Raw genomic sequence first — 17,875 nt, forward strand, 5'->3', positions numbered from 1 at the left:
ATCTCACGTGACCTGCAGTTACTCAGGCAAGCACAAGAAAAACATTTCCACATAATGAATGCTGATGATTATCATGCGTTATAATGCAGTGCAGATAGACGCAAGGGAACACTCTTCAAGTGAACACAGATTAATATCTCGCTGAAATCCAGTGAGACCATGAATGGCTCAACAGTTTAAGATTCCTTTGAAGCAGGGCTTCTCCACCTTCTATCATCTCAGACCTAATGACATTCCACCAAAAGCCAGGGACACCACGACAGACCAAATTTTAACAGCAGCGCTAATTTGATAAATGCTGTAAACTGCTAGAGCTAGCTGAATTCATTGTTGGCCTGAAATGTGAACAAAGACTGTAACTGTGATCTTCCCTGACCCATTGAAAACCCACCTCTTAGGCCTCTTAGGGAAAAGGTTAAGAGGACGCAGGTGGCTGGAAAAATCCCATCCTGAACTCTCTCTAGGTCTGGACGTCTGATGTGATGATGTGCGGTCCGATGTGATGTCAAATTAGACCACACGGTCTTTGCCCTGTGTTTTGCATGTCTCTCTCTCTCTCTATGCCGGTAGCTAATGCAAAGTGGATGCAAACCGGGCATGATATGGCAACACAAGGACAGCTATCTAGAGATACTGTATGTTACCATGAGCTTCAGTGTTCTGCAGCGCTGGGTGTCTGTCATTGAACCAGTAAACAAACCCATAAGAGAGCTCAGCCAATGTATGGCAGAGCATGGGACTGTTAGATGGCGACTGCGGGTGTGAGACAAACACGTAGGCTACATTCAATGTGACTTTCCGTTATTTGTCATTTGTTTTGGAGGAAAGACAGACCTACGTGCCAGAGCAGATCAGCATCCTCCAACCCCCTACCCCCATCACTCCGAGCCTCACGGTGGGAAAATTACAGTAAGGGTCTGGGAATGGTGCAGCCAGGCCGGCTGGCCCTGGTTTGTTCTTGCTCCGGTCAGTCACCTCCAATCACGTCATCAGAGGTGGCTAGACTGGCCCTCTTAACGTGATTAGCATCCCCACGCTAAGTGTGGAAGCAGCACCGAATGAGGAACAGAGAGACTACAGAGATACAGGGCCCAGAGAGCAGCCATAGAGAAAGAGAGAAACAGGAGAAAACAGAGAGAGAGGGAACAGAGAGCGAGAGAGCAGCCATAGAGAAAGAGAGAAAGAGGAGAAAACAGAGAGAGAGGGAACAGACAGTGAACGAGAGCAGCCATAGAGAAAGAGAGAAACAGGAGAAAACAGAGAGAGGGAACAGAGAGCGAGAGAGCAGCCATAGAGAAAGAGAGAAACAGGAGAAAACAGAGAGAGAGGGAACAGAGAGTGAACGAGAGCAGGGCGAGTGTATAATGAGTGTCTAGGAGAAAAGAGAGACTTTCAAGAGATGAGAAAGGACATAGTGCCTGAAACAGAGTAGGCATGGGGGAGTTTCCAGAGCTTAGTGACAAGGATAAGCAGAAGCGGGGGAAGTTCAGTATAGACCAGACTGAGCGTACAGAACAGTGCTTCACAACCCAGCAGTGTGCCACGCTGCACCTTTTCTTTTCTATGTCAGCTCAGCTTAGCCAGAGATACCATATATAATGACAAGATGGTCTCGTCTCTGCTCTAACAATGGGAGTCATTGTCCCAAAGGCGGGAAGGCAGGCGGTCTGCGTATTAAGCAGAATCGGTGTGTTCACGCGTGGACAGATTTTGACGGGAGTGGACCCTCTCGTTTAGCCTCTTCCTCTCTGGCTTAGCTCAGTGAGTCAGTTTCCTCTGAAGGCAGATACAGGGAGTGTCCCTTTCCTAGGCCATCAGGATGAGAACACACACAATACAATTTTATGGTCTTCATTTGTATTGTCCCTCACACATTTCCCTATAGAAATTAGTCATTGAAGCAAATCAGCTCCTACTAAAGCATGCTGGTTGCACACTCCCACGTCTTCACACACAGTCTGCTCTCGACACTGTTCCAAAGCTTGTCATTTTGGCACTACATTGTAGCTCGATTTCAATTCACATTTGGGACTGTCCTGGGGACATTCTATAGAACATTCCACAGTTACATTATTTATACCCAAGAAAAGGGAACCATCTCCATTGTGTTCAATAAACTGATTATTTAGCTAGACTTTCTATTAGGAAATAGGCAAACTAAGGTTCATATTATTACGTGACCAAAGTACAGATATGAATGTAGCTGTTATTCAGGCTCACAAATAGATGTAAAACACAACGACGGCTGTAGAACAAAACCTTAAAGTCTGCATATTCAATGAGATCTACAGTGAGTGTTTGTGTCAATACAGCCCAGTTCTATTGATTATTCTGACAGCAGTAATTCAGTGGAGGCTCTGTGTCTTTGTTGTTCTCCTTTTATCACTGCCTCTGCATCAGAAAGCGCTAACAACAAAACACTGGCCTCTTCAGGTTACACCGGGAGGGAAGCTAGGGGTTGTTTAACCTACAACATGAACACAATCGCTTTTTCTGCTATGAAGAGGAGACAGCTGGTTTAGAGGAAGAAGGTTTAAGTTATGATGCGTGTTCTATACTAAGATGATGGGCACTATGGTATACCACTGTTCATTTTGGCACTCTGTTTTAGATTTAGTCTTAGTCATTTTGACTAAAATATCACTGTCTTAGTCCCATTTTTGTCATTTTAGTAGTTATTTAGTCTAGTTATTGTCAAAATGATGAAAACAGTGGGCCATTTCAGTCAACTAAATAAAATGGTATTTTTAGTCATATTTTTGTTACATCACATTTGCATTGCCTCATTAACCTATAGTAAACATAAATCACTGACTTCCATGTGCACCAACATACATTGGCTGGTTCTATCAACATATTTTCCTGCATAACATCTGATCGCATAATTTTTCTCCCAACAACCAACTACAAATTAAAAATCACACCCCTTAGCAGGGCTCCAGCTTAACATTTCACCAGTGCCACCAACTTTTCCAGTGGCACCAGACCATGACTTGGTAGCACCCCCAAAAAAGATTTGCGGCGTCACGCATTAGAAAAACTGCTTTCTCATTCACCTTTTAAAGTATTTCACAGTGCTTTAGACTGTGTAATAGACAGATATTTTGTGGAGCAACCTAATCCAGTGATTGTCATGAATTGTGAGTTAACAATAGGGTATTGTTGTTATATTTTACAGTTAAAAATAGGACTCCCGAAATGTCAGATTATTTTTTGTTCAAAAGAGATGAATTTGCCTACATCTTTAAATAGATCGATATCATAGGCTAATTTTGGGGCTTATTCAACATGAGGAAGTGAAACCTCAAAACACATTAGCTAGCTCACTGACACAAAATATAATACCCACTGCTAGTAGCCATGTATTAATCCAACAGCAAATATAATGTCCCTTTTTATTTTGAAGTTGTAGCCCTATGCACACGCAATGGCCGATGTGAGCATTGAAAGTCCTCAAGAACACAGTGGCCTCCATCACTCTTAAATAGAATAAGTTTGGAACCACCAAGACTCTTCCTATAGCTGGCCGCCCAGACAAACTGAGCAATCGGGGGAGAAGGGCCTTGGTCTTGGTAGGTGACCAAGATCCCGATGGTCACTGACAGAGCACTAAAGTTCTTCTGTGGAGAGGGGGGAACCTTCCAGAAGGACAACCATCTCTGCAGCACTCCACCAATCAGGCCTTTATGGTAGAGTGGCCGGATGGAAGCCACTCCTCAGTAAAAAACACATGACAGCCCGTTTGGAGTTTGCCAAAAGACACCTAAAGACTCTCAGACCTGAATGCCAAGCATCACGTCTGGAGAAAACCTGGCACCATCCCTACAGTGAAGCATGGTGGTGGCAGCATCAAGCTGTGGGGATTCTTTCAGCGGCAGGGACTGGGAGACTAGCCAGGATCGAGGAAAAGATGAATGGAGCAAAGTACAGAGAGATCCTTGATGAAAACCTGCAGAGTCCTCAGGCAGAAATCGCTTCCAAAGGTGTTTCAGCAAAGTACTAAGTAAAAGGTCTGAATACTTATGTAAATGTCATATTTAAGTTTTTTTATTTTTCAAAATGTGCAAAAATGTATAAAAAACCTGTTTTTGCTTTGTTATTATGGGGTACTGTGTGTAGATTGACGAGGGAAAAAACAATTTAATCAATTTTAGAATAAGGCTGTAATGTAACAACATTTTGAAAAAGTCAAGGGGTCTGAATACTTTCCGAATGCACTGTATTTCCCGCAATTTTACTTTTTTCAATTGTATACAATCAGAAGCCTTTTTTCTCTCTCCCGGAGGGCACATACAGTGGCTCGCTCATCACAGCAGCAGGTCCCAGCAGAACAGACCCCAGCAAACAGGCCCAGGGGGTGGGCAGACTTTAATTACAGGAATCATGAGGTTTTTATAATGCACTTTACTGTTTGACCAAATCATGGTTGTAGCCGACCAAAAAATAGGACATTTTAAAACTTTTGAGTGAGGTGACCTTGTAATGAATGTTCAGCTCGCACACAATCAATTACAAATTTAACTCACACAGCCAAGTCAAAGGGTCACAAAATGCCAGAAAATGGTTGCAGTCTGGAGCCCTGCTCCTTTGCATGCTGTAACTATATTGTAATCAAAGTAGTGGAATGATAGGTTGCAGAAAACAACTAACTAGCAGTAACTAGCAACTAACTAGCAGTAACTAGCAATCTGTTAGCCTACCAACACTTATATTTTGGGATGATGCTCTTTCAGATGTCTCTTGAGGTAGGTAGTATTTTTCTCCGTCAACTAGTGGGTGCCAACGCTGTCTTCTCTTGTGCTAATGTTGCATTCGGTCTTTGTTGAATCTACACAATAAGTAAAATGTCTCCAAACATTGCACCTTTTTCTAACAGGAGATTTTACCACCGGGAGAGTAGCCATGGCATGTCCCTTATTGGCATCAATGATTTGTTGCCGCCAGATTGCAAATAACATCTCAATCTATCCAAAAACTCTTGTCCAGTCCATTTACTAGTCAGATTTAAGTCACAGAGATAATTTAGTCTTGACTCGTTTTCATTAACCCTAATGAAAAATTATGTTTATTTACACGGAATAAAAACATAAATGCAACATGTAAAGTGTTGGTCCCATGTTTCATGAACTGAAAAAAAAAGATCCCAAAAATGTTCCATACGCACAAACAAATGATTTCTCTCAAATTCCCTGTTAGTGAGCATTTCTCCTTTGCCGAGATAATCCATCCACCTGACAGGTGTGGCATATCAAAAAGCTGATTAAACAGCATGATCATTACACAGATGCACCTTGTGCTGGGGACAATAAAAGGTCACTCTAAAATGTGCAGTTTTGTCACACAACAATGTCCAATTGGCATGCTGACTGCAGGAATGTCCACCAGAGCTGTTTCTAGAGAATGTAATAATAATTTCTCTACCATAAGCCGCTTCCAACGTTGTTTTAGAGAATTTGTCAGTACATCCAACCGGCCTCACAATCGCCGACCATGTATAACCATGCCAGCCCAGGACCTCCACATCTGGCTTCTTCACATGCGGGATTGTCTGAGACCAGCCACCCGGACGGCTGATAAAACTGTGGGTTTACACAACAGAAAGAATTTCTGCACAAACTGTCAGAAACCGTCTCATCGTCATCACCAGAGTCTTGACCTGACTGTAGTTCAGCGTCGTAACCAATGTGGGCAAATGCTCACCTTCGATGGCCACTGTCACGCTGGAGAAGTGTCCTCTTCACGGATGAATCCTGGTTTCATCTGTACCGGACAGATGGCAGACAGAGTGTATGGCGTCGTGTGGGTGAGAAGTTTGCTGATGTCAACGTTGTGAACAGAGTGCCACATGGTGGCGGTGGGGTTATGGTATGGGCAGGCATAAGCTACGGACAACAAATACAATTGCATTTTATCGATGGCAATTTGAATGCACAGAGATACTGTAATGAGATCTTGAGGCTCATTGTTGTGCCATTCATCTCCCGCCATCACCTCATGTCTCACAATGATAATGCACAGACCCATGTCACAAGGATCTGTACACAATTCCTGGAAGCTGTAAATGTCCCAGTTCTTCAATGGCCTGCATACTCACCAGACATGTCACCCAATGAGCATGTTTGGGATGCTCTGAATCTACGTGTACAACAGTGTGTTCCAGTTCCTGCCAATATCCAGCAACTTCGCACAGCCATTGAAGAGGAGTGGAATAACATTCCACAGGCAACAATCAACAGCTTGATCAACTCTATGCGAAGGAGATGTGTCACATTGCATGAGGCAAATGGTGGTCACACCAGATATTGACTGGGTTTCTGATCCACGCCCCTATCTTTTTTTAAAGGCATCTGTGACAAACAGATGCATATCTGTATTCCCAGTCGTGAAATCCATAGATTAGGGCCTAATTTATTTATTTATTTGACTGATTTCTTTACATGAACTGTAACTCATTAAAATCTTTGAAATTATTGCATGTTGCGTTTATGTTTTTGTTCAGTGTAGTCATAGTTTTTTCTGGGTCTATTTAGTCAGTTATCGTCTCCTCAATTGCCACTGAAAAATATTTTTCACTATTTTAACACTGTGGTATACTGTGGATGTTCTAGGATGACAAAACATTGTCAGAGTCGAGATTATTTCACAGAAAACAATAATGTTTTGAGTTTTGTCAGAGTTTAGAGTGATGAAAAGTAGCTAGCTAACAGCTATTTCACATCTCGTCATTAAGCAAGTTAACAAAAGTGGAGCCGTTGCTATGGATACTCACACACACACACACACACACACGGAACGGAGGGGGCTGTGCGGGGGACAGATAGAGACTAGCAATTAATGGGTATACTAACTAAATGGCTTTTTATTTGGATTTCATGTAATGGACATACACAAAATAGTCCAAATTGGTGAAGGGAAATGAAAAAAAAAAATACTTGTTTCAAAAAATTCTAAAAAATAAAAAACAGAAAAGTGGTGTGTGCATATGTATTCACCCCTTTGCCATGAAGCCCCTAAATAAGATCTGGTGCAACCAATTACCTTCAGAAGTCACATAATTAGTTAAATAAAGTCCACCTGTGTGCAATCTAAGTGTCACATGATCTGTCACATGGTCTCAGTATATATACACCTGTTCTGAAAGGCCCCAGAGTCTGCAACACCACTAAGCAAGGGGCACCACCAAGCAAGCGGTACTATGAAGACCAAGGAGCTCTCCAAACAGGTCAGGGACAAAGTTGTGGAGAAGTACAGATCAAGGTTGGGCTATAAAAAAATATCAGAAACTTTGAACATCATTAAATCCATTATTCAAAGATGGAAAGAATAGGGCACCACAACAAACCTGCAAAGAGAGGGCCGCCCACCAAACCTTACGGACCTGGCAAGGAGGGCATTAATCAGAGGCAACAAAGAGACCAAATATAACCCTGAAGGAGCTGCAAAGCTCCACAGTGGAGATTGGAAACCCTGAAGGTGCTGCAAAGCTCCACAGTGGAGATTGGAAACCCTGAAGGAGCTGCAAAGCTCCACAGCGGAGATTGGAAACCCTGAAGGGGCTGCAAAGCTCCACAGCGGAGATTGGAAACCCTGAAGGAGCTGCAAAGCTCCACAGCGGAGATTGGAAACCCTGAAGGGGCTGCAAAGCTCCACAGCGGAGATTGGAAACCCTGAAGGAGCTGCAAAGCTCCACAGCGGAGATTGGAAACCCTGAAGGGGCTGCAAAGCTCCACAGCGGAGATTGGAAACCCTGAAGGAGCTGCAAAGCTCCACAGCGGAGATTGGAAACCCTGAAGGGTCTGCAAAGCTCCACAGCGGAGATTGGAAACCCTGAAGGTGCTGCAAAGCGCCACAGCGGAGATTGGAGTATCTGTCCATAGGACCACTTTAAGCCATACACTCCATAGAGCTGGGCTTTACAGAAGAGTGGACAGAAGAAAATAAGCAAACATGTTTGGTATTCGCCAAACGGCATGTGGGAGACTCCCCAAACATATGGAAGAAGGCACTCTGGTCAGATGAGACTAAAATGTAGCTTTTTGGCCATCAAGGAAAATGCTATGTCTGGTGCAAACCTAACCTGGACCCACTCTCCCCATACACATACAATACACCATCTTTATAAACAGATGGTCCAAACATTCCTCTCAGAGAGAACGAGGAGAAAGAGATGGAAGAGATAGAGATGCCTGTTCACACATGGTCTACATCTCATCGACACACACACACACACACCCAACCCCCCAATTTATTCCTCTGACCGTTCCTTGATATTAAAGTGTGGCCTAAGCATCAGGGAAAAGAGTCCAGTCCAGTTGGAGTTAGTGTGACATGAGTTTAGTCACTTCCTCCTCACACTGCTAATGATGAGGCAGATGGGTATTGCTGCCTGGACAAAGGTCCAGTTAAGTAGCATAATCACATATCCTGAAAAACCTTTACTGCATGCACTCTGCTTGGCAAATATTAGCACCCACCCCCACCCTCGCTCTGACCCTCTCGATCTCTGTTCACGTCTCTCTCTGACACACAGAAAACAAACAAACACAAAGAGAGACATGGTTTCACACCTTTTCGTGAATAGCGTGGTGTGAAAATCAAGCCCATGAACACTTAACACACTAGACGTTGTTCCTCTCAGGTCAGACAAACACACCGATTTATTCTCACACACGCCAACATTCCAGACATGCTTCCATTGCACCTGCAGCAACATATTATTCTGTATTGTAATCACTGCTGGCTAGCGATTTCACAGTCTTGCATTCTCATCCAATTAAATCCCTCATTAGCTGGGCTTTAAAACTAATGCTCCCCATTCCCCATTCATCTACGCTTCACTAACAAAAAAAGCTCAGGGTAGCTGTTCTGAAGGTCCATGCCATCTCACCAATTCCCTAATTACCCTCTGGACACGCCCCCTCTGCTGCCAACTCACCAAACCTGAACTCACTCTGATAATCATAATTCCTCTCCCTTCCTCAGCTATAAATGCAGTTTATCTCCATTTCCAGGTATTCAGTGTTTTTGGTGGCCTACGTGCCCGAGTGTAAGTAAGGAGCTGTCCATGTGTTAATAAGATTGCATAATGCTGACTTCCTTGCCTGTATATATAGTGAACTCTGAAAGTACTGGGACAGTGACACATGTGTTGTTGTTTTGGCTCTGTACTCCAGCACTTTAATTTGAGGATTTCCATCCATATTGGGTGAACCATTTAGAAATTACAGCACTTTTTGTACAAAAGTATTAGGTCATTCACTTGTGTATTCAAGTAGTAAAAAGTATTTGGTCCCATATTCCTGGCACGCAATGACTATGTCATGCTTGTTTGACTACAAATTTGTTGGATGCATTTGCTTTCTGTTTTGGTGGTTTCAGATTATTTTGTGCCCAATAGAAATGAATAGTAAGTAATGTAGTGTCTGTTTTCTTGTAAATAAGAATAGAACATGTTTCTAAACACTTCTACATTAATGTGGATGCTACCATGATTACAGATAGTCCTGAAAGAATTGTGAATGACTGAGAAAGTTAGATGCACATATCACCCCCCCCCCCCCCAAAAAAAAGATGAATCCCTGTTATTGTGAGAGGTTAGGTTATTTGTGCATCTGTCTTTCTCACTCATTATTCATGATTCATTCAGGTCTATCCGTAATCATGGTAGCATCCACATTCATGTAGACGTGCTTAGAAGCATATTCTATTCTTACCCTCAAATTAAAGCAGACAGTTAACTTTAACCTTCTAGTCATTGTATCACTTCAAATCCAAAGTGCTGGAGTACAGAGCCAAAACAACAAATGTCACTGTCCCAATACTTTTGCTGTTCACTGTAAATGTACATTGCCAATTAGACCACTTATATGCCTTAGAATACTTCCTTTGTCTGAATGTATGTGTACAAAACACCTCCCTAATGTTGAATTGTACCCTCTTTCCCCTCAGAACAGCCTCAATTAATCGGGGCATGGACACTACCATACCACGTTCAAAGCCACTTAAATATTTTGGCTTGCCCATTCACCCTCAATGGCACACATGCACAATCCATGTCTCAAGGCTTACAAATCCTTCTTAAACCTGTCTCCTCCGCTTCATCTACACTGACGTGGATTTAACAAGTGACATCAATAAGGGATCATAGCTTTCACCTGGTAAGTCTGTCATGGAAAGAGCAGGTGTTCCTAATGTTTTGTACACTATGTGTGTGGAGATCTCTCTATCGGTGACATCCTTTGTTCCTGTTATACACTAACATTATCCTATTAGTTATGGCACTTTGTTTTGAATAGCCTAATATGTTGTATCCCCCAGAACCACTCCCTCATATCATAACTTGTATCACAAACTTACCTACTGGCCTTACAAGCCATCAAATCTTCCTCCTTGCACCTCTGTGTCCTTGTACTGTGCCTTGTTAATAAATACGCTGAAGGTAAGGCACTTGTCTGTCGGCCCTGCATTAAAGACCAAAATTGGCTAAAGAAAATTGTGATAAATAAAGTATACCAGTTTCATTTAAGGACCAAAACATTGACAGCTGTGCCATACAGGTTGCAAAATAGTGGGGAGGAAAATGTATATGTACCGATTTCATGGCATATGCTTTATGAACTGATACACAAAACAATGCCGAATTCAAAACTTGAGTTTTATTTGTTATACAAAATTGTTGAAATCTATAGAATATGTTTGTGTGTATATCACATAGCATAAGCTCAAGGGGGTGGTGTCTTTGTTAACAGCTGGTGCACAATCCCTAATATTAAGACAACTTAATATAAGCCTAACTTAGAATAAGCTGTAGACTATATTATTATTTATTTATTTTATTTATTATTTTTTTTGTTGAATTTTACCCCTTTTTCTCCCCAATTTTCGTGGTATCCAATTGTTGTAGTAGCTACTATCTAGTCTCATCGCTACAACTCCCGTACGGGCTCGGGAGAGACGAAGGTTGAAAGTCATGCGTCCTCCGATACACAACCAACCAAGCCGCACTGCTTCTTTAACACAGCGCACATCCAACCCGGAGCCAGCCGCACCAATGCGCCGGAGGAAACACCGTGCACCTGGCCACCTTGGCTAGCGTACACTGCGCCCAGCCCGCCACAGGAGTCGCTGGTGCGCGATGAGACAAGGACACCCCTACCGACCAAGCCCTCCCTAACCCGGGCGACGCTAGGCCAATTGTGCGTCGCCCCACGGACCTCCCGGTCGCGGCCGGTTACGACAGAGCCTGGGCGCGAACCCAGGGACTCTGATGGCACAGCTGGCGCCGCAGTACAGCGCCCTTAACCACTGCGCCACCCGGGAGGCCCCCTAGACTATATTATTTACAAAGAGTTTCCATCTAGATTTTTTGTAGCTTTACCACCACAAACCGATGCTCTAAGACCACACTCAATGAGCTGTATAACAGAGGAGGTTGGTGATCTAAGACCACAATCAATGAGCTGTATAGGAGAGGAGGTTGGTGGCTCTAAGACCACACTCAATGAGCTGTATAACAGAGGAGGTTGATGATCTAAGACCACAATCAATGAGCTGTATAGGAGAGGAGGTTGGTGGCTCTAAGACCACACTCAATGAGCTGTATAGCAGAGGAGGTTGGTGGCTCTAAGACCACACTCAATGAGCTGTATAGCAGAGGAGGTTGATGATCTTAGACCACAATCAATGAGCTGTATAGCAGAGGAGGTTGGTGGCACTAAGACCACACTCAATGAGCTGTTTAGCAGAGAAGATTGGTGGCACTAAGACCACACTCAATGAGCTGTATAGCAGAGGAGGTTGGTGGCACTAAGACCACACTCAATGAGCTGTATAGCAGAGGAGGTTGGTGGTACTAAGACCACACTCAATGAGCTGTATAGCAGAGGAGGTTGGTGGCACCTTAATTGGGGAGGACAGACTCGTGGTAATGGCTGGAGCGGAATCAATGGAATGGTATCAAATACATTAATCACATGGTTTCCATGTGTTTGAAGCCATTCCATGTGTTTGAAGCCGTCCTGCCCTCAGAAGCCTCCATTGCTGTACAGGGCCATAAGCAAACAAGAAAATTATCATCGAGAGCCGGTGCTTCTAGTGACCGGGGATTTTAATGCAGGAAAAATGAAATTGGTCTTACCTCAATTCTACCAGCATGTCACCTGTACAATTAGAGGTGACAAAACTTTAGATCACCTTTACACCACACAAAAACACATACAAAGCTCTCCCTCGCCCTCCATTTGACCATATCCTCCTGATTCCTGCTTACAAGCAAAAACTCAAAACAGGAAGTACCAGCGATGCGCTCAATACAGAAGTGGTCCAATGAAGGGGATGCTAAGCTACAGGACTGTTTCACTAGCACAGACTGGAATATGTTCCTGGGATTCATTCGATGGTATTGAGGAGTTTACCACATCAGTCACCGGCTTCATTAATAAGTGCATCAACGATGTCTAACCAGAATACATGGATTACAGGCAACCTCAGCACTGAGTTTAAGGCTAGAGCTACCGCTTTCAAGGAGCGGGACACTAATCCGGACGCTTATAAGATATCTGACGAGCCATCAAACAGGCAAGGTGTCAATACAGGACTAAGATCTAATCCTACTACACTGGTTCTACCACTTGTCCGATTTGGCAGGGCTTGCAAACTATCACGGATTACAAAGGGAAACCCAGTCGTGAGCCTACCAGACAAGCTAAATGTCTTCTATGCTTGCTTCGAGACAAACAGCACAACCTTGGATGAGAACCAGCTGTTCTGGACGACTGTGTGATCACGCTCTCCGTAGCCAATGTGTGTAAGACCTTTAAACAGGTTAACATTCAGACTTGTACTCGGAGCATGAGCCAACCAGCTGACAAGCGTCTTCACTGACATTTTCAACCTCTCCCTGACCCAGTCTGTAATACCTACGTTTCAAGTAGACCACCCTAATCCCTGTGCCCAATTCTGACGGTTTGTTTGTCAACTTGACTAGAATTAGATACATGCAGCTTTTCTTCTTTCATTACTTGTGGCTCTAGAAGACTAAATAAACCCTTGCTCACCAGAATGTCATAGATTGATAGAATGAATGCTTCATCTAGTTGACGTCGGTAAAGTTTTTCTCTTTCATCTCTGCTTCTCTGTAGTCGTTTAGGGACCAGGGAGAAAATTAAATAACTCAACAAAAAGAAATGGGAAAAAATGTTTGGGTAAAATTTCCAATTTGACTGGTTTTAAGAAAATGATGAGCTGTTAAAATGACCCAACATGTTTTTGATAAGATTTCAGTTCGGCTTGGATCAATATTTTGTGTGATTTAAAAAAATACTATCAGCGTTCAAGACGCTGAAAGAAAGAAATAATATTTCTCCACTCCTGTTCCCGAGTCAATTTACATTTGGTCTATAATTTTACTGCAAGACATGCTTAGATCTGCAGGAGTTAATATTATATTAAGCTATTGTAGAGGTTATAGACCTACAGTCAGTGTCCAGACTTCAGTTGGGCTGCTATTCCATTGAACCCATCTGAACAGTACAGTTCCCATGATGTCCCCGTCTTGTGACTGTCAAATTTGTATAGCGCCTCACAATCATTACACATAACATAGCCGGCACCGCCATCATCCTCTTTTACCACTTAAATCTTTCCCAAAAATTAGACTACTGTTCTGGCCCTCCCTTCTATTTATTCTCATCTCTCCATATTACAGCTTTTCTCTAATACTTTTTCTGCCAATGTTCCCAAAAGCATTTGGCAATTGGTGTGTATTTGGCATGCAACAGTTAGGCCCTAAAGCTTGGGCTTAGGCTACGCACTAACAGCAGATACAAATAATGAAAGAAAAACCTAAATGTAGCCTACAGATATGAATTCAACAAGAATTATAAATTTTATGGATTTTTAAATCAATGCTTTCTCTTTATTCAACCCGCCCACCACCCACCCACCCACCCTTCATCCACACGATATTGCATTGCCTTAAACCTACCCTAAATCACTACAACACGTCATTGAACATCCAGAGATGACCAAAGGTGTGAAATGCCACTCCGGGTTTCCCACCCTTGTTCAGAGAACTTGATCCCAATAACGGAAAGAGTCGGGAATGTCCGAAGGGAAACCATTGAGCACAGGCTGAGGGGCGCTGTCCATCACCGAAACCGGCTGAAATTATTCTGCAATAGGTACTTCGATTCATGTGGTAAAAAAGTTGAAACTGAAAAGGTTGTGGTAGCTATTAGATGTTATTTAATCACAGACAGCAATTACTCAGGTGTCTGAAAATGGCAGTAGCCCTGCAATCAATTGAAAATGTGCGGCGTTTCTTTATCAAATATCTGACAACCAGTCGCATTCCTGTCCCTTTCTTTATTATAGGTTGCGTAAACCATAATCAAAACTACGAATGTGCCAATGCCAGTGTAGGCATACACCAGCCTATTCTAGACAAGATTAATATACAAGTCTAGATGCATCCCCACAGCAAACTGAGACCAAGACGCACACTATGCTGGTATACAGTTGAAATAATGACAGCCATTAAAACATTAATCTGGCTTCTTAATTAGATGAATGTCTGAAATTGCGTAACGATTGGTTTGATTGATTAAAGGCATGTAATTCGGCAAAGAAAGGGTGTTGGCTTAGAGGCAGGCAAATAAAAATGGCCGTGATAAGTTCCCACCCAATGATTCGACCAGATATCCTACATGTGTGCAGGCTATTTAAGAACAATTTAATATCTTCATCAACTATATCGCTTGGGGTTACCTCACAGAATCAACTAATTTGGCATTGACACCAACCAAACGTTCAAACCAGCAAATATAGCCCACAAAAGGTGTCCAGTTTTAAGGCTGTATTCTATACCCCGGTTACATATAGTAGCTATTACACGCGTATTTCTCTACACTTGATAAAGCAGCCCGCACACCGCGAGATCAAATAATGAGGGCCAGGGGGCATAAATGAGCGATTAAACATGCCACAAATATTAATTGAAAGAGGGATTCTCGAAACTGGTCAGTGCACGGTTTATTGTAGACAGACAAGCTCTCAGTGAAAGCCAAAGTGCATTAGCTGTAGGCAAAACAGGTTCCGATTTCAGCACCATTTTTGTGAACAGCTCATCGATATGTTCCCGTAACCGCAACGCTGTTGGTTTAAGCCAATAAATTACACCGCCAGTAAAGGTAATAATTACTTTAAAATATGGCGGACCAAATAAGCTTCTGTAGCCTATACTCTTCAATCACAAGCTATAGCCACTGTGTGTGTGTAGCCGCATGCGTAGCCTATCCATCACACACATTCAATGCAAAGAATTGCTAGACCGTGGCACTTACTTCATCTGTTTCACGATGGTACTTTTTCCTGATTCCCCAGCCCCTGGAGGGATGAAAAGAGACAAGGGGCTGTAAAGTACATAAATGCTGTAGTTTTCATTTATATTCCTATTCATAGTCAGATTAGCGCCTGGCTATGGAACCAGAAAGCGGGTGTGTGATTTTGACACTTCAGATTATGGACAAGAAGCCGAGGGCCACCCCTCCTCCTGAAGCATCTTACCAAGCAGGAGTAGTTTTACGTCTTTCGCGGCAGTGACTCCATCTTCTTTTAGGTTTTTCTCGATAGCCTTGCTCCTGTCCAAAGCCGCTCTCTCCTCGGCGCTCAGTGTACATCCCATGACTACACAACCTCTGATCTTCTTGATATCCAAAGTAACGGTTGGCGAGGACCAAAATATACCAGCAATTACTTTCCCTCTTTCTTCCTTATCCCTCTCTAGGCTGGCTGACTCGCTCTCGTTCCACTCTCTCGCGCTCTGTCGGCGACTAGTTAAACCATTTAAAAAAATCCCCCACGATAACGTTTGACACTTGTTTGAAAAAAGCACTGGTCTTCGTATATTGCCCTCACACGGTCTGTTTTTTTCGGTGTTGTTGTGCTTGGTCCGCGGGCTGGGAAACTCTACTGGGCGGCGGCGACGGCTGCGAGCGCTCGCATCGTTTAGTTTGCTCAATGTAGAGGGGAGCGCGCTTGGCTCCGCACTCAGACAATCTCGCTGACGTCAGGACCAATCAGCGCAGGAGACATGCTCGAGTCACCGTCCTGGTGGCAGAGTACCGTTTTGCACTGCCTATTTGACGGCTCAAGTCCTTTTTATTTTATTTATTCTTCAGGGGTTAACTTTTCGGACAGGGATTTCTGTAACAGAGCAGGTAGCTTTCCAGTTGTGTCAGATTTCCTCTGATATGCAAAGGAAGCAAAACAGATTGTCTGTCGGGGTTAGGTGTGATCTTATTAAATCATAATTGGCTTGTAATTAACTTATTATGCAAATAGCACACAGTTCATCTAATTATGGGTCGGCAGGTAGCCTAATGGTTCAGAGTATGTGGCCAGTAGCCAAAAGGTCACTGGTTCGAATCCCCTAGGCAAAAAGTCAATGTGCCCTTGCACAAGGCACTTAACTCTAATTGCTCATGTTAGTAGCCCTGGATAAGAGCGAGTATCTGTTAAATGAGTACATGTAAATGGCTGGAGTACATCATTAGCATCTGATGAAACCCATATTTAGTTTTGAAACACCAGCAGGTATTTTTCATAGATTTTGAATTCATTCATGATTTATTTGTTGTGACAATTAAGTTATTTTACAAGACCATTGAATGTAGGTCAAATGAAATGTATTATTCAATACAATATATTTAAATTCATTATTCAGCAGTGCACATGAGGCCAGTTACCTGGCTGTGCCGTGTGCCATAACCAGCCTCTGAACACACACATTTGATTTGGTGACTTGTAACTTGCTATTTGGACAGTCAGTATTCCAAAACGGATTTGAAAAACAAAACTGATTTGAACATTGAGGCCTGCAGTGTGAACAAGGCTTAAGAGCTTTGGACACCTGGATTGTACAATATTTGCCCATTTATTCTTAAAATTCTTCAAGCTCAGTCAAGTTGATCATTTTCAAGCCTGCCATAGATTTTCACGCCGATTTAAGTCAAAACTGTAAATAGGCACTCAGGAACGTTCAATGTAATCTTGGTAAGCAACTGCAGAGAATATTTGGCCTTGTATTTAGGTAATTGTCCTGCTGAAAGGTGAATTTGTCTCCTAGTGTTTGTTGGAAAGCAGACTGAACCAAGTTTTCCTCTAGTTTGTCACCTGTGCTTAGCTCTATTCCATGTATTTTATGCTTTAAAAAACTCCCTAATCCCTGCCGATGACAAGCATACCCATAACATGATGCAGCCACCACTATGCTTGAAAATACAGTGCCTTCAGAAAGTATTCAGACCCCTTCACTTTTTCCACATTTTGTTGCGTTACAGCCTTATTGTAAAATTGATTAAATACAAATATCCTCAGCAATCTACACACAATACCCCACAATGACAAAGCTAACAAAAACAGTTTTTTAGAAACTTTAGCAAATGTATTACAATTTTTAAAAATATACCTTATTTACATACGTATTCAGACCCTTTGCTATGAGACCTGAAATTGAGCTCAGGAGCATCCTGTTTCCATTGATCATCCTTGAGATGTTTCTACAACTTGATTGGAGTCCACCTGTGGTAAATTCAATTGATTGGACATGATTTGGAAAGGCACACAACCATATAAGGACCCAAAGTTGAATGTGCATGTCAGAGAAAAAGTCAAGCCATAAGGTCAAAGGAATTGTCCGTAGAGCTCAGAGACAGGATTGTGTCGAAAAATGTCTGCAGTATTGAAGTTACCCAAGAACACAGTGGCCTCCGTCATTCTTAAATGGAAGAAGTTTAGAACCACCAAGACTCTTCCTAGAGCTGGCCACCCAGCCAAACTGAGCAACCGGGGGAGAAGGGCCTTGGTCAGGAAGCTG

General features: G+C 42.8%; 1 protein-coding gene across 2 annotated transcripts in view; it reads right to left on the reverse strand.

Moving 5' to 3' along the window:
* LOC139371282 (guanine nucleotide-binding protein G(o) subunit alpha) overlaps positions 1-16,015 on the reverse strand; it is a 117,822-nt gene extending 101,807 nt beyond the window's left edge. The window contains exons 1-2 of one of the 2 annotated variants that reach the window (XM_071111581.1): positions 15,565-15,981; positions 15,342-15,384 (exon numbers count right to left, since the gene is read on the reverse strand). In XM_071111581.1, coding sequence (XP_070967682.1) covers positions 15,342-15,384; positions 15,565-15,682 — 161 coding nt within the window. In that variant the 5' untranslated portion in view covers positions 15,683-15,981. Of the gene's footprint in view, positions 1-15,341; positions 15,385-15,564 lie in introns of both variants that reach the window. The other variant, XM_071111571.1, reaches the window with a different exon arrangement.
* Between the last annotated feature and the right edge of the window lie 1,860 nt (positions 16,016-17,875).

Source organism: Oncorhynchus clarkii, chromosome 2 (genome assembly GCF_045791955.1).
Source record: "Oncorhynchus clarkii lewisi isolate Uvic-CL-2024 chromosome 2, UVic_Ocla_1.0, whole genome shotgun sequence".
In the NCBI taxonomy this organism is placed as follows: domain Eukaryota; kingdom Metazoa; phylum Chordata; class Actinopteri; order Salmoniformes; family Salmonidae; genus Oncorhynchus; species Oncorhynchus clarkii.